Genomic DNA, 23058 nt, shown 5'->3' with positions numbered 1-23058 from the left:
CAAGGCTGTGGATTACAGAAAGTATTAGTGATAATAGTAAAAAAGTTTTAAAACGGTTTAACCCCCTTGTGCTTCATTCCTGGCATCAAAACAGAAATGTTTTGTAGATGTGTGGATCGATGACCATATAGACGTTTTCCAAATGTATACTCAGGGAATGTTTCCTACAAAATACATAGTGGTTCTTTTTTATGTACGGAAAGTGCCTTTGGCTTCTCAAATGATGTGCTTCGCATGAGCTTAATAAACAAGTTTCTTACCTTCTGTAATACCCTTTTTGGTGGATATTCAGTCTAACTGCATATTCCTCACCTTTTGTTTACTCCCGGGAATCAGACTGGATCAGTAATATGTTTAGAGGTAGGTGGCGTTGTGCAGAGCTAAATCTAAGCTCCACCCGTGTGCCGATATCAGTTGCTTTCTAGACTTTCTGCACTCCCAGACGCAGAGGCCCATCAGCAGTTTGGCTGTGACCAGTGTGCCGCTCTCTAGACTTGGGACTGTTTTAATTGGAGAAATGAGAACATTTCATATATAGGAAAGAATGGGAGGTTTGCTGAGGAATTTGCAATTAGATAAGAGTATCAATCAGAATGGGCATTATTGAAAGTAAGTATCTTGTACTTCTGATGGATACTTCTATCTGCAGATTTCTCATCTTTTGAATAAATACTACAGCAGTACCTCCAAGGTGGTGGGTCTGTGAACTGGTTTAGACCGGAGTCCTGCAAGATTGAGCGGGCAAAGTGCTCGTCTCGACGGACCATGCTGTCCAGGCATTAGTGCTTTATGAACGTATGAAGCAACTCCCATGTAGCAGCCTGACAAATATACAGAACAGGCACTCTGAGTACCAATGCAGTGGTGGCAGCCTAGGCTCTGGTGGAATAAACCCGTAAGCCTTCTGGGTGCTGCTTATTTATCAATGTATACCAGATTTTGGTACAGCGCATAATCCTACGAGATGGCTCTCTTTTGCACTGCCTTGCCTTTTTTTTTTTTTAAAACAGATTTTATTATCTTTCACACAATATGCAAAATCTTTGTTGCAAGTAAGGCAATTGCACAAAAGTAACATGTAAACATATGCTGCTTCTCACATAACAATTGCCTCTAATATTGCTGTACAGTTACATGCTTGGTCTGCTTTCGTATACCCCCATTCCCCTCCCTCAACCCGCAAACTCAAACTCAAACATTTCCCTCATCTCCTTCCCCCACCCCCTGGCACTGCTGTCTCCTATAACTACTGGATTTCATCCTGTGGTCCCTCGGCGCCTCACACATCACATTGTGTGTGCTGCTATCCTCTGGCCACTCTAAAGTTGCCCAGATCCTCCTCAGCGCATGGGACCCTACTGATCCTCATCCCCTGGCGCCTGCTCTCCCCTTTCTCCCTGGCTCCGTCCTTGCTGCACTGCCTTGCCTTTTTTCGCTAAAGCAAATCCAACAAAAAGCTTATCGTCCACTTGATGGGGCTGGGTACGATCGATGTAAGCGCTGAGAGGTCTTTTAGGATATAACCAGTGGAGCTGTTCCTCCTCCTTTGAGGGATGTGGAGGAGAGAAAAACACCAGAAGGGTGATGTTTTTGCCTGATGTGAGAAGGCATCACCATTTTTTGAAGAAAAGAGGATCCGGGCCCCAGTACCAACTTATCTGGAAAGAAAGTTGTGTATGGCGGGCTGAAGGAGAGAGGGCTTCAACTCACTCACATGTCATGCCAATGTTACGGCGATGAGGAAAACTGTCTTGAGGGTAAGAAGCTGTGATGGACAATTGTGTAGCATGTCATAGGGTGTGCACAGGAGGAATGTTAGGACTAGATTCAGGTCCCATTAGGGCATAATGAAAGGAGTAGGTTGAAACATGTTGAAACTTTTTTGGAAAAACACATTATAACTGGGGATGTGAATAAAGATGGCTGATCTGCCGAACTCAAAAGGCAGAAGGAGCAGATAAATACACTTTAACAGTGCCATAGGCAACTCCTTTCTGGGCTATGGCAACCCAAAAAGCAATTCTTCAGAGAGTTTGGCCTGAAGTGTGTCAATCTGCCGGGTTTTGCACCAAGCCACAAATCTGTCTGAACGACAGGCATATATCCTTTTCGTGGAGGGATGCCTGGCTGCCAAGATATCAACAGCCTTAGAAGGAAGGTTGAATGTAGTCAACTGCCACCTTCTAATCTTCAAGCATGGAGGTGCAGACTGCGCAAGCCTGGGTGCAAGAACAAAGATTTTCCTGAAGCACCAGCCTAATCGGAAGACCAATGCTCATGCCCATTAATTCTGGATAACATACTCTCCTGGTCCAGTCCTGGACCACTAGGATAACATGGGCCTGGTCGTTCCTGATCTTCTTCAGAACTCGGGGAAGGAGAGGTAGCGGTGAAAAGGTGTACATGAATACCAAGCTCCACTCTAGGCAGAATGCATGTCAAAAAGAGAACCACCTGGGAAGCTTCCGCTCACGGAAGTGTGGACATTGCAAGTTCTCTGTGGTGCTGAAAATATCGAGTCAAGTTTCTCCCAATTCATGCATTAGACCTTGCACCATCTCGGGATGTAACTGCCATTCATGATCTGCTACATAAGTGGCTGAGTGTGTCCACCAGGTTATTTAGAGTTCCCATCAGGTGGTGCACCACCAGATAAATGCCCTTGAGTTCCAGACACTTCCAGAGGCATAGCATCTCCTGACAAAGAGGGTCCACACCTGACCACATCCTACTTGTTGCAGTACCACATGACTGTGACTTTGTCCATGAGCACCTGTACTAGCGTTCCTTTGATGGATAGCAGGAAGGCTTTCAACACTAAGCGGATGGCCCGCAGCTTCAAGAGGTTGATGTGGAGCCGGACATCCGCTAGAGACCAAATGACTCTAATCTCCATCCCTCCCGTATGGCCTCGCCAACCCAGAAGCAATGGATAGGTGACCGCTGTTAGCTCTGAGTGGAGTAAGGGTAGGGGTCTGCTGCTGACTCGATTGTTGTCCAGCAGCCACCACTGCAGACCATTTGCAGGCTCATCCATAATCTGTAAGTAGGCAGAAAGTTCCCTCTGGTGCTATGCTCACTGGGCCTTTAGAATGACCTTACTAAGGAGTCTGCATATGTCACCAGGCATGCTTGACCAGCAGGATGCAGGAGACCATCAGTCCCAGCAGCCTCAGAGTCATTTCCACTGAGATCTAAGGTAGAGGCTGAAACATCAGGATCATAGCCTGAATATCCATGACATTCCATTCCAGGGGGGAGGCACAAACATGTACTGTGTCTAGAGCAGGTCAGATGAAAGGGATCATCTGAGAAGGAGTCAGCTGTAACTACGGCAAGAGGTTTGCCAAAGTCTGGACGTGGGTGATAATTACCTGGGGAGAGCCTGCCTTTAGCAGCTAGTCGTCCAGGAAGGGGAACCACTGACCTCTGAAGATGTGCTGCAACCTGTGCCATCACTTTTGAACGCACCCAAGGGGCACTAGTGAGGACAAAAGGGAGCACAGCGAACTGAAAGTGCTCCTGCCCTACCATGAAAGCGCCTGTGGGTCTGCAGGATGAGGATATGGAAATAAGCACATGGAAGTAGTGGGAGTGACACCTAACTCCAACTTCTGAGGTGGGGACCCTCTCTTTGGCCCCTCTGAGGGCCAGCACTTACTGTTGCAAGAGGGGCAGCTAGTCCTCTGTCAGCCACTGTGAGAACAGTGGAAGGAAAGTGGGTGAAAAAAAATGGAACGGCGCAGCCCTCCATGGACAACTTGTAGAACCCACTTGTCTGAAGTGATAGCTTGCCACCCTGGGAAAAAATATTGAATCAAAACAGGGTAGCTTTACCTCCTGCAAGGGTACACCAAAGAGGGCTCGCGGCTGCAGCATCTGGAAGAGTGAGGGACTGTATGGATGTTACCCTTATTACCCACGTCGTCTTTGTGTACCATGGCCCCTGTCACAAAAAAGCTGTATGGTCTGTTGGGCTCATTGTGTGGGTGGGTACTAGTGGTATTGAAAACCCCCACCATAGCCACAGAGAGGGCATAACTGCTAGTAGAGCCGACACGTTGGAACAGACAGGCCCAAGGAGTGTGCTGTGGCCCTGCTGTCTTTAAAGCACCCGACAGCTGAATCGATCGCTTAACCAAAGAGGTGAGAGCCATCAAAGGGCATATCCATTAGCGATGATTGGACATCCCCAGAGAAGCCCATAGACCTCATCCAGACACATGTTCTGTGCGTCGCACTGGTGCCAACTGCCCCGACCAAGGTAATCTGCAGTGTCCAACCCAAAAATAAATCATGAATTTTGCCACATCGCGACTGTCCTGAATTGCTTGTGTAAGATTGGGGTGTTTTCATCAGGCGCAGCAGGTACGATCTGAGCAGCAAAATCCCAAAGGGTATGAGTATAGCAGACACAATAGGCAGCTGTTATTGACGGACCGCAATTCCAAGCTGGTAGAGCACAACATGTGTTTTCTGAAAAGTCTTAAGATTCTCTATCTGGTGGGTTAGTAGGGAAGGCACTGGGGATGTCCTTGCTCAAGGATTCCTGCACCACCAAGCTCTCTGGTGTCAGATGTTGCTGTAAGAGGGCCTTATCAACCAGGACAGGGTGATGGCGCTTCACTTTCTGCCTATTCACTGGTAGTCCAGAATGTGCCTTTGCTCTTATTCACAGAAGGGTGTCTCTGAGGTTCTCATTGGGAGGTGTTAGGGGTTTAGTATTAGGTTGTTCGAGTTGGAGTACTTTTTGGTAAGAACATTGGTTTTCACCTCTATAGTGGGCAATTGGAGGCCAAGAACCTTCTGTATTACAACTGCCAAAGAGGCGTTTTCTTCAGCAGCTGGCTTAGGTGGCGAGACCAGTCCAATGTCCGGAGAAGTATCCAGTCCACTGGCATCTTGCAACTCATCATACAAGTCGTTTTAAGTATAGGGTTGACCAAATGTATTCCCATCATCGTAATAGCTGCTATTGAATGATGACAAAAAGATTGTTGATGATCTTGGCCCTTTCTTGCGACAAAGGCAATATATCAATTTCCAATGGGTTGCCAGAAGGCTGTGGCCTAGTGGGACCAGGACGTGGCCTCTGTTGAAGTCAAAGTGGTCAGCTCAGAATGCACTATCTGTTGTCTGGGGTCGGGCGTATATTGTAGTTACAAGAATGACATCAGCATCGAAGCCATTGCAGGGCCCATAAAGGGTTCAGAGGTTCCAGCTGGCACTGTGGACAGATCGGCTAGTGGACTTCCAGTTGGAGGTCCTCGCAATTCCTTGGGGTCCAGAGGTACACCAGAAGGAGGCCGGAAGCCCACCAAAGAGACACAGCCAAGCTTGGCAGAACTTGTGGATGTGCTGCAGCTTTGCCAAAGGACACTAAAATTCTGGTTGCCCCATGACAAAAGAGCGAATCAGTTCCAGTGGAGTAAAACTGAGAGGTACATTAACACCCACACGCCTTCTCGCGAGTTTGAGAAAGGCAAGAAGGAGCCGAGTCCCACTTGGGCTTACTTACTCGAGGACTTCAACCACGACAAAGATCTACAAAGGTAACAATTTTGAGAGTGGAAACTGGACTTTCCCTTCAACTGCAACTGTCCCGGCATAGAGTCCAGAAGCATACAGCTACGAATAGCCTCATGGAATTGTGTTTCGACCGAAGCACCGAAGACAAAGTTGGTGGTGATCAGCAACGGACATTTGGTTGCAACAGTCCCTACAAGGTTTGAACCCTGTGGCTTTAGGGCGGACATTTTTTATTGCACAATGGTCACTTTAGGTACGTTTTGCAAAATCAGTCTTGTTAAGAGATGAGGGGTAGCTCCGGATCTGTATCTGGTGGCAGAGAAAGAAAGAAACTGACAACGGTGTACATTGGGGGAGCTAATATGTGGCTCCACATGTCCATCCTGAAGTGAGACGATGTTGGTGTGGAGCCGCACGATGCCACCTACCATTGCTCAGAAGTACCGCTGAAAATTTTCCAGATCCAGTCTGGGGAATAATCAAAAGGTGAAGAATCTGCGGTTAGATGTTTCTATCAGAAATATCGGGATACATTTCAAAGCTCAACATGCAATCTTTGACTTTGAAATGTGTCTGTCTAAATGAGGGTGCATAAAGGATACAAACTGCTTTGTCGTCCTAATATTTTTGTTCTGTCCATATAGTACATTAACAAGTAAAGGCTTCATTCTGTTAGTCTTGGTGACTAGGGATGAATGTAAGTAATTCTAGTGACTAGCTGACATGAAAAGGTGATATAAATGTCGGTAAGAAAGACGGTTGGGTTTGTAGAACCACCCTATCCATATGTACTTGCATCTATGGTTCCTCTACAGATAGAATCTCTAGTTCACCGAATCTACTTAATCAACAGCAGGTAATACCTTTTCAGGGCAAAGCCTGCAATGTAAAGGACTGGAAAGGGCCAACAGGCAGTTTATTAATTATGTGAGTCAAGTCAGTAAGTCAATTATGTGAGGACAATATTTAAATACCAAGAGAGGTTAACATAGTTCTTGGTGAGATCATTCTTCAAACTCTCAATGAGAGCTTTAACTGCAGGAAACCTTGACATGGAGGAGTGTTGTCTGTTTTTGCAACTGAGAGCTGCTAGAATAACTTGACTGTAACTGGAAAATGTACAGACTCTCTTTTATGCCGATTATACTGTCATGTTGGATCTTATAAAATGAGAAAGTAAGATATTTGTAGCTTGCAACTGAACTCCTGTAAATTAGAACATGTAAATTCCAGTACCGACTTGGGAGTAATGTATAGGACTAATTTGAATTTTAAAGAGCATGTTATATCTTTGAGAAGTTTTAAATAAAGAAGTTAAGTCAAATGTAGTAAACGTGTCGATCTATCGCAGTTAGATGCTAGTACAAAAAGTTACTGAAAGTGCTGAAATAATGATGCAAAAAAGATGGGTGGAATTATCATAAGTGATTGCCGGATATTTATGAGGCTAAAATAGCGCTTGGTTAAATCATATTTACGCATTATAAAATGTTTTAAAATTTTTGGGGCCAAATTATTTTTCTGATTATTTGTATCTGATGATAGAAGCTTTTGTTGGATTTTTTTTTTAAATAGCATATTGAAATGTGTTTAGTTACTCAATGGGTAAGACAATTCATATAGTCAAGTAGAACTTAACTTTTAATGATGAAGAGAATAAAGCTATTACTTCTCGTAACATCTGGTAGAAGAAGATTAAATCAGCTGTAAATGTGCTGTCTTGAAATTTTGATTATGTACTATGTAAAAATACAGCATGAATGGTCACACCTGTTTACCTGTAAAAGGAAAGATCTCCATGATATCACCAGAAGATGGCTGTTAAAAATAAGACTGGGTCAATTGTAACAAAACTCTCATTGTGTATCAATCCATAAGAAAAAAAAGGAGAAATATTTTGTCTACTGGTGGAATAGCTGGGATTTCATTGACCTATATAATTATATTTTGTACATCTGTAGTCGATGTGTGTAAACTCTCGCTGCTGCCAATAATGAGCTACTTACAGATTTGTAAAATTACTGAAATTATTTCTTATTTAAAGCAATGTGAAAATATTGTTTTTCGTTTTAAATTTGGAAGGTTATTTAATACTCGAGAGGGCAAAATGAACTTCCTCTTACTAAAAAATGCAAGTTAGGATTAGCATATAAGTAATGTAAATGCTAATAATGAACTGCTAATACTGTATTCTTTCTGGTTTTTATAGATATTTTTTGGTTTTTAGAAGTTTGCATGGCCTTTATCGACATTTTAACAAACTAACTGAAACTGAACTTCAATAGAACTGCATGCTAATTTTGTAACGAAAGAAGGTATTCAACAAACATTCAAATGATCAATGGATAATAGGGTACTATGAGTGGTAAACATTTGTATTTATCAGCATAACACACTAACAGTGTGGTGTCATGCAAACTTCGTGAGCCTTATCACAAGAATGAGCACTTGAGGTCTGGGTGATTAATTTACACATGGCTAGGTCAAAGCTGAGGTAGCATGGTGTGCACAATAACAATGGACTGGGATGCGGCCCGGATAATAACCAGTGGCTGAGACGAATTCAAGCATTCCATCCATCACTTTTTGTATACTTCATTGTGCCAGCCTAAGTGGGATGGGTATGCCCAGGCGTGTGTCTAGTGCACACTGTCTCACTGGAAACAAGCTATACTTGGCTGATGAGCCCCAATAAGGATAAAAGCAGTCTTTATTGCTTGTGTTCGGGCTGGACTGTTTCCATTGTAGAAGGGTCAAGAATGATTTGCATACAGCTGGATCCAAATTAAGGTGTCATGGTGTGCAAAATAATGTTGGACAGGGATGCAGCTTTTGTAATTACTAGTGACTGTGAAAAATTTAAGCACTACATCCATCACTTTGTATATACTTTACTGTTGGAGAGTAGAGGCATCTCTACCTGGGGTCTCTTTACCACAGCATTTAATGGAGCTGAGAAAATTGAATCTATGAAAGCGTTGGCTTAATGGTGACTGATGTAAATGGGATTGAGGTATCTGGCTTCCGCTTTAATTGGACTGAAAAGATTGTCCGACTGTGGTACCTTAAGGTCACTGCCCCACAAATCTTTTATAAAATACCCTTTATTGTGCGCTCCTCCCAGGGATTTTACTATCTCCATATCTTTTTTGATCTCATACAAACGACCGTCTACATGCGGGCCAAATAAATGCTCCCTGTCAAATAGCATATTGAAAGTACATCTAGCCCGATTTCTAAGACACTTAGTCATGCCTGTCTATTCATTAGGATATTAGTGTTCATTTGACAAACAGTCTGTCTGTAACATCCAGGGCACAACTTATAACACCATTAGTGAAAGTATTCCTCTTTGCTACAATGTCTTCCCCCTTTTGTACTTCAGGTAGACTCTGTAGAAGATATTCCCTCTCCCCCCACCGCAGCATGTCATAATGGTTGCCCTTATTGAAACACTTTTCCTGCTGCATCAATACCTTTGCTTTTCTTGTCAGGAGGAGGCCCAAATGAGTTGCCCTACTGATAAGCTCTTTTATGTGCAGTATGAACCACCAGAGAGTCTTGGGGCCTGATCCACAATGGGCCTTTGCACTTGTGATGGAGGCCCCACATCTGTGGAGAGTCTCCACACTTGGGTGAAATCTTCGTGATGAGAATTCTCATCGCGGAGATTCCGCCCTGAGTGGGGAAACTCCCCCACAACTGTGGGGCCTCCATCACGAGTGTAGAGGCCCTCTGGAAATCAGGCCCTTGGTGTTTTCAGCATTCAATATAAAGTGTGACTTGTGGGGCTTCTCTATACTTTTTCTCCACTCTAGGGGTCACTGAGCGCATCTTCACTGATGTTTAAAAAAATAAAAAATATTTTATAACTAAGTGCCTGATTTAGAGTTTAGTGGATGGTTACTCTGTTACAAACATGATGGATATTCCGTCCTCCATATTACAAGTGACATTAGATCTAATGTACTTGTAATACGGCAGATGAAATATCCATCAAGTTCGGGACAGAGCAACCTGTTTGTCGAGCTCTAAATAAGGCCCTTGCAGCCTGATTCATCATTCTCCCGTTTTGCGAGCCCCTAATAGCGATTCATAACGAATCGCTATTAAGGACTTGCAAAACGGGATTCATGTAGGAATAGCAATAAATATTGCGATTCTTACATGTTCCTTATTTGCGATTAGCTAATTGCTAATCGCTAATAAGGAATAACTCCCCATGCATTCCTATGGGCCTACAGGCCCATAGGAATGAATGGGGAGTTATTCCTTATTTGCGATTAGCAATTAGCTAATCGCAAATAAGGATGCGATTTCAAGGGTGCAGGGGTGTCCAAAGGACACCCTGTAGCACCCCTGAATTGTAATCTACATTGGTGTTGCGCACACACATGTCCATAGGACATGTGTGTGTGTAACATGCAACTTAGAAAAATGCATTTAAATGCATTTTTCCAAGTTTTTGCTATTTACCGAGAGGTCTGACCTCTCGGTAAATAGCGGCCCAAAATTGCAATTTCGCAATTTTAAAATGCTTCATGAATTGCATTTAAGGAATCTCAAATAGAGATTCCTTAAATTCAATTCTTCGCAAATGTGCGAATTCTTAAATAGCGAATTTTGCATTTGGGATGATGAATCCCAAATGCAAAAATTGCACTCGCAAAAGGCAAGATTCTGAGAATCTTGCCCTTTGCGAGTGCAATTTAGCTTGATGAATCAGGCGGAAAGTCTTTAGCAATGGTAAATATAGAACCGCTTTTATGTCATGAGCAGTAAGTTGTTAATGAGGACATCAATCTCCTCCTGCTCTATTGCCATGGTTGCCCCATACTGAGAGGCTGTTTCTTGCTTGATGAAAAGGCAGGCCAACGTTTTGTAGGGGGAAGAGGTCTTCGTGGAGTAATATCCTAAAGATTACTCCGTCTCTGAGCCCAATATATTTTATTTTCAAGAATCATCTCCAGATTTATGCTGTTGATGCTTTTTATGTATTAGAGGTGTCTCATCTGAGTCTTGTGTTAAAGTTGGCGCTGTACCTAGTTAGCTTGTGGGTCTTTGTTCTTTAGACCGTTTAAGAATTGTATGTGTCTTTTCATTGGAGCAGAAATTACATGAAGAGGTTTTCGTTTTGACAGCCTAACGTATTCTATGTAGGCTATCGCGTGACTTTCCCTGTGAATTTTCTGGTTACTATCTGGCAAATGCATCAATATTGCATTTTGCGATTCCTTAATTGCGAAAAATAAGGAATCGCAATTAAGGAATTGCAAACTGCAATGCATCGAGTATTTGCAAAAAAAATAGCGATTTCTTAAAATTCCTTAATTGTGATTCTCTAATTGAGAATCGCAATTAAGGAATACCTTCCCATCCATTCCTATGGGCCTAGAGGCCCATAGGAATGAATGGAAAGACATTCTTAATTTTCAATTCACCATTAGAAATTCGCAAATTAAGAATGCAATTTCAAGGGTGCAGGGGTGTCCAAAGGACACCCTGTTGCACCCCTGAAATCTGCTTAGAAGTACATTTTGCACACTCACATGCCCCAAGGGCATGTGTGTGTGTAAAATGGAACTTTGAAAAATGCACTTTAGTGCATTTTTCAAAGTTTTCGCAAATTACCATGAAGGTCAACTTCATGGTAATTTGCTCCCCTTATTTGCGAATTCGCAAATTTTAAATGTTTGATGCATTGCATTTAAGGAATCGCAATTTGAGATTCCTTAAATGCAATCGCAATTTTGCGATTTCTTAAATTGCGAAAAATACAAAAATGATAATGCATCCCAAAAATGGGAATTGCATTCGCAAACGGACGAATTTTGCGATTCGCACCATTTGCGAATGCAATTTCCTTTGATGCATGTGCCCCTAAGCGACCCGTGACTGGATTAATACAAATTCTCCTCTAAAATAGTGTGCATCTTCACCCTCAAAACAGTCTAAATTTTTCCATCAACTTTAGGACCTGTGTGGACCCAAAGGGGGTTTTCATGGCCGAAAGTACAAAAGGCTTCCTTTACAGACTGAGTAATGGTATACTCAAGTGACTGTTTCAAGACTTGTTTGCGAGGCCAGCCTTTAACTAGATGCTCTTTGGGCACCAATAATTTATTTTGGGACTGTTTGCTCTCCGACTCCAAGGCTTTCGTGTGTGGCCTTTCTTGCATTGAATGTCCACCTTCTAGAGTGAGCTTGGTACCAAGGAGCAGAGGATCCTTTTTTAGTCGATCCTCCTTGGGAGGTAGCCATTTCCGCCTCCATTCGTGTAATTTGTGATAGCGTTTCGGTACACCTACCACTAAGCTTCAAAAAGTAGTAAATCTTTCTTCAATTTCCTTGGAGTCAGAGGGCTGATAGTGTAAATGTGACTGGCCTTGAACCTCCTTCTATGGGTCAGCTATCAGTAGGACTGTATTGGCTCTCCAGCTCAACACCACTTTCAATCTACTTATATGTTCCTTAGACAGCTTCACTTGTATATCCATTCCATGGTGAACACAGTGTATATATTTGGCTGGTAACACTTACATGGCTAGCACACTGAACAGCTGGATTAGCTGCGATCTTGAGGAAGGCATAAATTGCAAACCCAATAAAGATCGGACTCCGCAAAACCGCCTTAAATATTCTTATTTTACATGATATCCCAGTCAGCGGATCTTTTGCATGGCACTGAAAGTTTTAACAATATTCGGTCATCGAATGAAGCTCTTAGGTGTTCATTGTGTCCAGTCAGCTTTGAAATTCCCTTACCTAGTCTCGATGCAGCTTCTGCACAGAGCACCAGCATTCAGCTTTAAACCTGATGGATGATCCATCTGAAGTGCAGTCTGTGAACCGTTGCATTCTGGGTTTTGGTAGTGTGATTATGAGTCATTTTGCATCCATTTAATTCCAAAACAAAGACTTTGAAGAAAAATAAACTTGAGAATTCTTAACTCAGTACTAAATGTAAGGATAGTGTACAGCATGTGATCTACAACACAACACGACACAAAGTGTCTGTTACAAAAAGAAAGAAATCCTAATACCATCTTTTAAAAAAGTTAAGTTATGATTCAAAAGCTATAAAGTGGGATTTCTGTCAACAAATGGGGTATGTTCCTTCGATTATCTGCTGCATTCCTCTGCTGCATTTTGAGTACAGGAGAAGGCAGCCACCCCCTTGACTTTTGACGAAAGGAAGACAAACAGATCAGGGGACTTGAGGCTGCTGAAAGTGCCTTCGCACTGGTGGTCGAAATTACAGTGGTTGGCCTAACACTATTTCTTGTAATGTCATTTAAACATTGACAATACATCTCCAGTGATGTCCCCATTACTCAGGAGGAAAACACCCAGCAGATTGGGGACATTTTTACTGGAAAGATATCCCCAGTTTGGAGGTACAGTTTCAGTAGCCACACAATTCTTCTAAGCAATCATGGCATGGTCTCTTGCTGCCATGTAGCTGTTCACACCAAAGCAGATCTCGACATGCAGACAGGAGCTGCTTCAGTGAAAAGAGCTCGCATCCCAGGTGGGGAACTCAACATCAGATGGATCACCCTCCTCTGGTGGCGTCGAGTGGACTGGTGGCCTGTCTGCCCAGGCCTAGATCAGGCCAAAGATTTGTGCTCAGAGTCACTATATCTACTTTCCAAGTTGATGAAGCCCCTCTACTGCACCTTCTCCTCCTCTATGCACAGCTCAAATATGGTATCAACAATCAACTCCCTCACCTCACAATGACAAAATTAATATTTGCACGTCAGTAAACATTATCTCTTGCACTTGCCTAGCCGGACTATGAATGCTTAGAGTTGTCTCTAATGCCTTTTCGTTGTTTTTGCTATCGTCAGCAAATAAGCACCTCTCATTGTGCAAGCACCCACAGCTTGTATCCCAATCCCCATCTCCCCCTCACTGTTTAGAAAATTAGCAGTAACCTCAATCAACACCCCACCTCATCATACCTGCTTAGCAAGTGCTTCCCAAATCTGCACCCCATCCTCACCATGTCTACTCCCAGAATTGGCAACGGTCCATTTGGATATTTTTTTTCTAAAGTGCGTCCAATTTAAAGTGGTACTATTCCCAATCAATACACTCTTCTCACTGTGACTGCTCTGATTACTGCTCTGCTGTGCATTACTGCCCCCAATAATCTCCCTGTAGAGCTGGCACTGGTCCATGGTTGACCAAAAACACACATCTGCCCTGCTAGCGCATACAATACCATCCGAACTTCTCACTGTGCCTCTCCAGATGTTGGTGCTACACATAATTAACACTCTCTCCTCGATGTGCCTGTTTTGCTATGCCACCATTAGTCTCTCAATTACCTCAAGTTGAATGTTGTAGCTGAAGAGCTGCTGGCCATCAGTTAAAGATACAGATGGACAGCCGGATTCGAACTGGCAGAAGGAAGACATGCTGAAACCAGGGTCCATCTGCGAACCTGTAGTTAAACCCAGTTGGCAATCTTCCGGAATGTTCTGGAAAAGGTAGGCATCCCCAGCCGAGCTAAGAGCACAACACGCCTCCAAGCGTTGATGATGGGGGACGCTCCCTTTGAGCGTTGAAGGGGCAAGTTTGTCATATCCACATGGAGGATACATGTAGTCTGCAGGGGCAGATAGGCCCAGTCGGGCATGAGAATCACTCTCCACCACTTGGCCACCCAAGTTGGAAGACGTGTGATACTCAGATTCGTCTACAAGGCCACCAGGCATTACACAACTGTCCTGGTGGGCTGGGGTCAGCCTGCAAGTTGCAGAAGGCTGGAATGTTGCTCTGGAGAAAGAGGAGGAAAATGGCTGGCGCTGGGAAAGCATCTGCTGCTGCTGATATGCTTGACCTACTGCAAGAGGCGTTTGTGTGTGAAAGTGTAGGTCTTGAAGGCTGCTTACTGTATTCGGCTGTCCCTGGTAATAGGCCATGTCATTGACATTTCCTTGAGAACAAGCCATGCCCTCTCCTTCAAAACATGATTGTCCCCTGCCTCGAGAATATTGAACACCACCTTCAAGGAGGACTTGCATATCCCTCGCCTGTGAATACTCCACACTGTCATCTCCGGGAAGTCTCTGCAGTGGGGCTGTCCACTGGTTACTCGCAGTCAGCGGGCCCTGTGAGGATTGTTCTATCTCTGATGAATCTACCACTGAGTGTCCTGTCACCAGTGGTTCCCAAATGTTTCTTGTGTTGCTGTCCAAATGCTTTGGAGCCACACCCATTAGGTTTTGAGGGCTCCTGAAGGACGAGGTCAGGGGGATAGTGTTTGTTGCCACAGGCCAGCAATGCGTATGAACATGAGTGGATGGTGCCTGCTGGTGGTGGGGAACAAATGGCGTTTCATCCTTCTCTGATGGATGACTGCAGTTGAGGTCCATTGATTGCCTAGAAAACTCCGCAGGGTGTGACCCTTCAGGTGACTGAAACACCCGACCTGAGCTGGAAAAATCCCCTGGTAGAGGGCACTGACTACTGCAAATGGCTGGATTAATTTTCATTTTCATCTGATCCAGAACCTTTGGCTTGTCTAAACTGTCCTCTGTATCCTGTGGCAGACATGGTGGGAAAGGATCCTGAAGGCCAAGTGCATTTTTATGAGGCAAATGCTTCATTGGTTGGTGGAGTCTACGAGACCCTTCATGATCAGGACAGGGCCTCTGGTTGCTCCCAGACTCTAAGTTCTGCCAACGGCTGGCCGGAGATTTGGGATGAAGCTGTCTTGGTGTCATGGGCTGGAGGTAGACAGGTGCCGGGCTCGCTCCATCAGGGAAAGGAGTGTTGTTGGGCTTCTCCTGCTTGAACAGAATATCCTCTAAGAAGGAGGTCACTTCACTACTTAGGTGGCTAATAACATTAGTGTGTCCATTCATATCCTGTTCCATTTGCAGAAGGTTCTCCTCTAAGCCCTCCAGGTCTAGGTCACCTACGTCCAAGTCCTGAAGAGTGCCCTCGCCTGCTTCACTCTTCTCAAGCAGTGTCTCCAATATAGCCAGCAGTGGGTCATCTTCTTGCTTGACGCTTACGCCTTTGTGGTTGATCTGCCAGTCTTCTACATATTTATTCATGATTTCAGGAAGAGGGAAGCGGTTTTCAGTTCCTGGATGCGATACATATACTGCTTCATCCTGCTTCATCATGGCCCCAAGGATCGAGCTGGGATCCACTGACTTCTGCTCCACTTCTGAGGCCTTGCGGCCTTTGATAAATTTTGTTTTTGGCGGAACAGGGTCGGGGAACTGCGGCAAATTATTCTGATAGAGGACGGCTTCCCCTGTGGTAAAGCTGAAAGGCAGTTGTAGAGTTCGTTTGCGCAGATGCTCCTCGCCTTCCTCATTGCTGGAAGAAAAGATAAAAAACAAGTGCATTACTACAAACTTGGCAAAGCAGCACATGAATGTTTCTTGGTTAACTCATGTCCAGCAAAATATATGCGAAGAAGAGCACAGAGGCTGAACATGTGAAGTGTAAGAGAACAGATAATTAGCTAAAGAAAACACATAGGAAACCAGGAGTAAATTGGGTAGCACAGCAATAGCTATGGGTTATTACAGGGACTATGCCAGAAATCAAAGTTGTAATACAGTGTTAGTATATGGCTAGCACACGAGTAGCAAAAGGTGTTGAGAAAGAGAGGAAGCAGAAGGGTGGCATAGGGAAAGAGAACACAGAAGGGTGTCACATGGCGAGCAAATGGATATCACATGGGTATCAAGTGCATTGTATAGAAGAGGTATAGGGGTGCATTGGGCAGGCGTACGCTGAAGGAATTTTTGAAGCTGTGCTGCCATGTTTACTTTTTTTATCTGCTTTATATATTAACTCATTAGGACTAAACAATCAGAGAGTCCACTGAAGGGGCCATATCTTTTAACAAAAAAAGGACTCCATAGCTTTGCCCAACTCTACTAAAGGCATGTACCAAAAGTGTTCCCCTGACCAATGGTTGCTTCTGGTTCCTTATACCAGGTTATGAGGTGACTATTGGTGGGGCCAGCATCTCATAATTCGGGTGGTACATGCCTTTTTTACCATTATCCCTGTTGGGCAGACTGCCTCTTCATTAAAGGAGTACCCAGTCATCGACCATGACTGTGGTCTATGCCTTTCGGTATGTATGCAGAGTTTGTGGTTTGTGTGTTTGATGTGAGTGGTCTGAAATCCATCTATTGACACTGGTGGCCATTGTTTTATATATCACCAAGACGTTGTACACCGCACTCCAGGAGTTAACTTTCGTTTATTTAGTGACCATCCATTGCCACAAAGCACAGCAACACAAACGTGTTTCGACTACAAAGTCTTGTTCACATTTTGTAGTTGAAACCCGTTGGTGTTGGTGTGTTTTGTGGCAGTGGATGGTAACTAAATAAACACTGCTGTGAAAACGAATTCCTCGAGTGCGGCGTACAACTTATTGGTGGAAAAAATTGCAGGGCATGGTTCCGCCCTGAACACCTGCAGTGACCGTGGAAGCGAGATGTATTTGGAGCCAATTTGGAGGAATATATATGTTGTCTGCACATCTCCCCTGCAGCACTTCAAGATTTACACTTCATATGGAGAACATCTAAAATAAGGAGAGTGGAAGACCACAGCATCCCACTGTTAGAAATTGGGTTGTTGGTTGACTGTGGTGTGAGCCCTGGTCAAGCAGCAACCACAATCCTAGAGAGGGTGAGGCACAAGCAAACCCCAAATCGACCTATGCTCACTCCCTGGTAGCTTGGCATGGAGCAGTCAGGCTAAACTTAGAGGCAATGTGTAACGCATTTGTGCAACACTTCAAACAGTAAAATAGCGAACACACCACGCTTAAAAATCCCACACCAGGTTAGAAAAATAGAGCGTAATTGAATGCATAAAACAAGACCAAAATGTTAAAAATCCCATCAGTATAACCAGAGTAATTAATTTTTAAAGAACAAACTGTAAAACAGCAACCAAAAACATATAGGGACAACCGCAGCTATTTGGTTGCGCTAGACGGTATAAAAATTAAAAGTTCTGGTTGACCACAATGGAACGTGCATTGGATACAGTCCCAGATTAGTCCTGCTGAAGTTTTACCATCTCAAGTTATTATGCCAAGGGTACCGCTCGCATTGGAGAGCGTTGCGAGCAGCAAGTAGAGTGTCGCTGGCAATGGTCGGTGTGGCACAAAGAGCATGCCCAGGCATCGCAGACAGGCAGGATGAAGCTTTGCTTTGACAGTCCTCCACGGGCTGTAAAGGCTGCTGTGCAAAGAGACAAGTGGCAGCGAATTGTGCTGATTTTTGCAAGCAGCATGGTTTAATTACGAAATAGGCCCATTCGCCGTCAAGAGGAATCCAAAAGCTTGATTTCAAGAGTTAGAGAGCCACACCAAGGGTCCTAACCTGAAAGGCAACACTTGGGGGTAAGGAACTCACTGAAGACGGGACCAGGAACTGTGGGGAGCCTTTATGTCCCTGAGACCTTTGAGTGACTCTGTGGTCCTGGGTTCAAGATGAAGTTGCAGGTTCACTTCTTCCCCAGGCAAGAGGGCTGCAGGTCAGCACAGAAGGCCAGTAGTTCCTTTAGAGCAGCAGTCCAGCAGAGTGGCAGACCTTGTAGCAGCACAGCAGTCCTTCTTCCTGGCAGGTCCAGAGGCACAGAATTGGTGGTGTCCGAGTTCCTTCTTTTACACACAGTTGTGCCTTTGAAGTTGAAAGAAGCTTCTGGAGGCATGTATTTGAAGTGCACAGATGCACTTCAAATACCCTGCCCTGCCTCCAGACTAACTACAGGGGGTATGCAGTCCTTTATGTGGAGACAGGACACTGCCCATTCAGCTGTAAGTGAGACTGGGCCCAGCTCCTCCTTCTCATCCTGCCTGTAATTGCCCACACAGACACATCTAAGCTCCCATGGTATGTAGCTGTCTAGCAGTAATACACAAAGCCCAACTGCCAACTACACCCAGTCATGTGACCAGAGTCAGACTGTAGCCAACAAATAGCTAAGGCAATAAAATGCCACCTTCATAACAGTGTCATTTTCAGAATTATACTTTAAAACCTGACTCAACCATAAATTCGGATTTTAAATTAGGATTCCAGAGACACCAACCATGAACAATTTGTCTCTTCCCATTTGTAAATTACACTTATAAAATGCAATACGGCAACACCAATGTTATTCTATGGGAGGGCTAGGCCTTGCAGTAGAGTTTTTCACTGCTAGAGCATGTAAAACTTAACAGTACATGTCTAGGGTCTACCTTAGGGGTGACTTACATGTGTTAATAAGGAAGTTTTGGTCAGGCATAAGGTTAATTTTATCTGGTTGAGATGGCAGGTTAAAACTGCACACACAGGCTCTGCAATGGCAGGCCCACGACATGTTTAAAGGGCTACTTAAATGGGTGGAAAAATCAGTGCTGCAGCCCCACTAGCAGTATATATTTAGGGCCCGGACACAAGTAGTGTACTTTAATAAGCACTTAGAAGTAAATTAACTATGCCAATTGGGTATAAGTCAATATTACCATGTTGTAGGAAAAGAGCACATGCGCTCTAGCACTGGTCAGCGGAGGTAAAATGCGCAGATCCCTAAGGCCAGTAAAAACAAAGTCAGCAAAAACAGAAGGTCTGAAGGCAAAAAGTTAGGGAGAAACCATGCCATGGAAGCCATGTCTAACACCCACCAAACAAATGTAATCAAAGCTTTCTGACAAAATAAGCTGATCATAAATCTTGTAGACATATAAATACCAATTTCAGGACTTATTTTGTTTTTTTAACAACTCTGGCATTAACAAGAAGCTAATGGAGCAATTTCCTGGATAAAAAACATGACTTTATTTAAGTGGCCCAAACTTCAACCGAACAAGAACATAGAAGAGCTTGAAATGTTTCACGACAGCAACCACCACCTTATACATGCTTACAGGTAAAAACTGCAGTACTCTGCGATTTGTACAGCTTAAACCTGCCATTTTGATACTTTGTCTATCTGCGGAATTGGACTACCCTCAGATTTTTAAGTGTCATTGAGTTTGGTAGAGAAGGTTCATACAGCTGGAGGGTGCGGACAGAGAGAAGAAAAGTGAGGGTATATCTGGCATCAATTAGAATAACTTTTTATCTGTATTCAGTTTCAGCCCGTTATTTACTATTGAGTGAGCATTCTCATACAAACCGGTTGCAATACCATTAACTTCATATTCGTAACTGAATCAAAAATAACTTTGTGTGTCATCAGTTTATGACTTGTAATTTAACCATTCAGATCCAATTAGTTGTAACCAAGGCCCACTGTCCAGTTAACACAGAAAAGCTGGCAATGCCAAGCCTAGTGGCGCTGGCTTACCTCCAATGAGCTAAATATTGGTACTCTTGAGATAGTAACTCGTGCTTCACCTTGATTTCAAGTAGACTCTGCTTACCAGTTTACAAACAGAATGTCCAAATCTAGATGGCAGGCATTTGCAGTGATCTACAGCAGTAAGTGGTGCAAAAAGAACGACCGCTGTGGAAAAACCCTGGACTCTAGAGAAATCCTTAATGGTGTTATCAACCAGAGGAGTAAAGATGAAATCCTCTGACTGGATCACTACATTGGCCAACCAACTGAAATCTGGCACAGATGTAACCCCGGGAGAATGAGTTGCCTAGGAGCCATGAGATGACTGCAGCCAGACTGGACAGTTTTACAGGTACAGAATTTCTACTCTCACTAAACCAACCCAGGTCATTCTGACACACACAGGAATGAGTGGGTGCAGTTGTTCAGGCCCACACTCTACAGTCTTAGTAGTATAAGCTTGTTTTGAGTATTATCTAACAAAGCACCAAGCCCAAGAGGGTTGTGTCACCTCTAACTTGGCTCCAGATTACTGTCTAGTGTGCCGTTGCAATCCAAAGTAGGCGGGCCAGTCCTAAAGGTGTGAGAGCAGTGCTATAGTCTACTGTGCATTATTTGTTGGCTCCTAATTAATGATCTTATTCTTACCTGGTTCTGCAACTTCAACTATCTGAAAAATGGCTGCAAGGATGCATATATTAGGAAGGCAAGATACTAAACTAATGCTGTCAAGTAAGGGGATGGCACAAATACACCAATGCACACACTAACCCACACACAAGGTCTTGAGCTTCACAAATTTGGAAACAGTACAGCTCCACTCGGGCCCCATGCACACTGGTCTCCTTATATCCCCAGGTTGTGCATGGAGAGCCTGCTTCACAATTCAACTTGTAAACCTCCCTGCTGCTCATCTGATTTGCTACCAAGACTGGAACCCAGTTTCTAGTTTCAGAGTATATTGTCTATCATTTCAGATGTGCATGACAGGACACGCGTATCAATGTAGTCTCTATCACACCAGTCGTTCCTTGCAAGGACCACCCAGCACTCAATGCAGAAGGAAATTACAGTTGCAGTTCATGTTGCATCTTTCTAAGCAAAAACATTATTGGCTTTACTGTGCTCCTTCTGACAGAAGGTACAGTTCTAGATGGAGGTGATGAATATAGTGTGAACCACAATGGTTCTTAGTTATGGCTTCAAAAGGTGAAAGCAACATGTGTACCTCCATGGCTAATGCAGGCTGTTGGTCCAAAGAACTAAATATCCACTCCAAAACCCCATGTGCGTTCTGTGATTGACATGGTTTAAAGAATGTACTCTCCCCCATAGAGAAGCTGCTGGCTGAGCTCTAATTCTCAAATCTGAACTGAGACCTAAGGTAACAAAAGCGCATTATTCACTGCATTAACCAGAGGATCCCTAAGACTACAATCAGACCACATGGCTTATAAAAAAGCTGAAAAACTTGTCAGAAGCAAAAAAGTCAATAACTGGGAAAAGAGGAACCTCTAACAAACCAAGCCCTAAATGGTTTGACCAGTCCTGCACGAAGGCCCTTTTAAATGTACATCTAGCACTTAGGTCTACCCCAAGGGACGCATAACTGGTTAACACCTTACGGCTTCGTTACTCAGAGGCCAGGAAGAAAAGAACCAACACTCTCAAGGAAGAAGCTTCGGAGAAACTTCATCATGCGGCTCTCTCTAAAAACTCTAGGGATTTTTAGAGAGTCAATAATGCCCCCATTCATTAAGCCATTGGAAGATCCGAGCACAGCGTGCCATGTGGACGAGGATTCTTGGATCGCACACTTTTCCTCTATTTTTAACTCTCATACGTAGGGGTTGGTTAGCCAGTTGCTACCAAATAGCCACCCCACCCCCCCACCCCACAAGCCTGCCCTTGTGTTCTCACCTGTAGACATTTTTATGGAGCACCCCGACCTGTGGGGGCCGGTGCTCACTAACGGTTTTAATGTAATGGCCGCAGTGGGTCCACTTGATTCATGGAACAGGTCTATTATAAATCCAATTCACAAAAAAGGAGACAAAGTCCAGCCCAAAAACTATTGTCCAATTTCTTTACTAGATAGTACCGCCAAATTGATGGGTTGTGCCTTAATTCATAGATTAGAGGAATGGGCCACTGACAATAACATATTGATCCCGGTACAATAGGGGTTAAAAAAGGAGAGTGTACCCAAGATCAAAGCCTCAACCTGATCCTACTAATGGCTAAGTATACTAAAGCAAAGGAGAAACTACATCTGGCATTCATGGACCTCTCAGCAGCATTCGCCTGTGTAACCCATCACTGCCTCAGGGAAATTATGGCAGAAATTGGTATAGGCAGCTTTATTCTTCAGCATCGGCAATATTGCGCTACGAAAACCAGGGTGAGTGCTCTAGGTCGTTCCCAATCTTGAAGGGAGTCGCCAGGGGTGTGTTCTTGCCCCATTCCTCATTTCCATCTACACGAATGGGGTAGAAGCACCCCTGCTGAACTCCACCCCGGACGTCCCATTGATTAAGCATGTACGCACCCCAATTCTGCTATATACAGACAATGCTATCTTGATTACTCGTACTGGCCGAGCCTTACAACAACTATTGGGGATTTATGTAACTACATGAGTAGCCTAGATCTAAAAACAAATGAGGCAAAGTCTCATGTTTTAATAACCGGACGTAGAGAGAAGAGGCCTCCACATTTTTATATACAAGGACATGAATTGGCCCATACTGACACCTTTTCATATCTCGGAATAACCTTTGAGAGACAACTATCCTGGTCCAACATGATCATAACTAGAGGCCTGGCAATGGAAAAAAGTATAATAACACATAATTCCTTTACAAAGAAATTGGGTGCAAAGCCACTTGAGATGATCAAAAAGGTTTATTCTGCCAAATCAATATCAGTGGCAACTTACGGGGCAGGAATATGGGGATACACCACTCTCCAGGCCATCGAAAATTCCTTTTGGAAAAGACGCACTGGCCTTCCAGCCAGCTGTTCTAACTTTTTATGCCACACCGAGCTGGATGTCCCTTATATCGACGACATAATTAGGTTGGCACCAATATTGTTGTGGCATTCCATCTGGAGAAGAACTTCAGTAAACCTTACCCAGAGACTAATAGAAGATTGTCTCACCTTGGAACACGTGCTAAAGATTCAGTGGTTATTATA

At 43.9% G+C, this 23058-nt stretch overlaps 1 protein-coding gene across 2 annotated transcripts in view; it reads right to left on the bottom strand.

Moving 5' to 3' along the window:
* LOC144823154 (uncharacterized) overlaps positions 1 to 23058 on the bottom strand; it is a 291146-nt gene that overhangs the window by 14268 nt on the left and 253820 nt on the right. For both annotated transcript variants that reach the window (XM_078681420.1, XM_078681421.1), the window contains one exon: positions 13866 to 15873. In XM_078681420.1, coding sequence (XP_078537546.1) covers positions 13866 to 15873 — 2008 coding nt within the window. The remainder of the gene's footprint in view (positions 1 to 13865; positions 15874 to 23058) is intronic.

The sequence above is a fragment of the Lissotriton helveticus genome, chromosome 3_1 (assembly GCF_964261635.1).
Source record: "Lissotriton helveticus chromosome 3_1, aLisHel1.1, whole genome shotgun sequence".
In the NCBI taxonomy this organism is placed as follows: domain Eukaryota; kingdom Metazoa; phylum Chordata; class Amphibia; order Caudata; family Salamandridae; genus Lissotriton; species Lissotriton helveticus.
The sequence above is the reverse complement of the archived record's forward strand: the minus strand, read 5'-3'. Positions and strand labels throughout refer to the sequence as shown.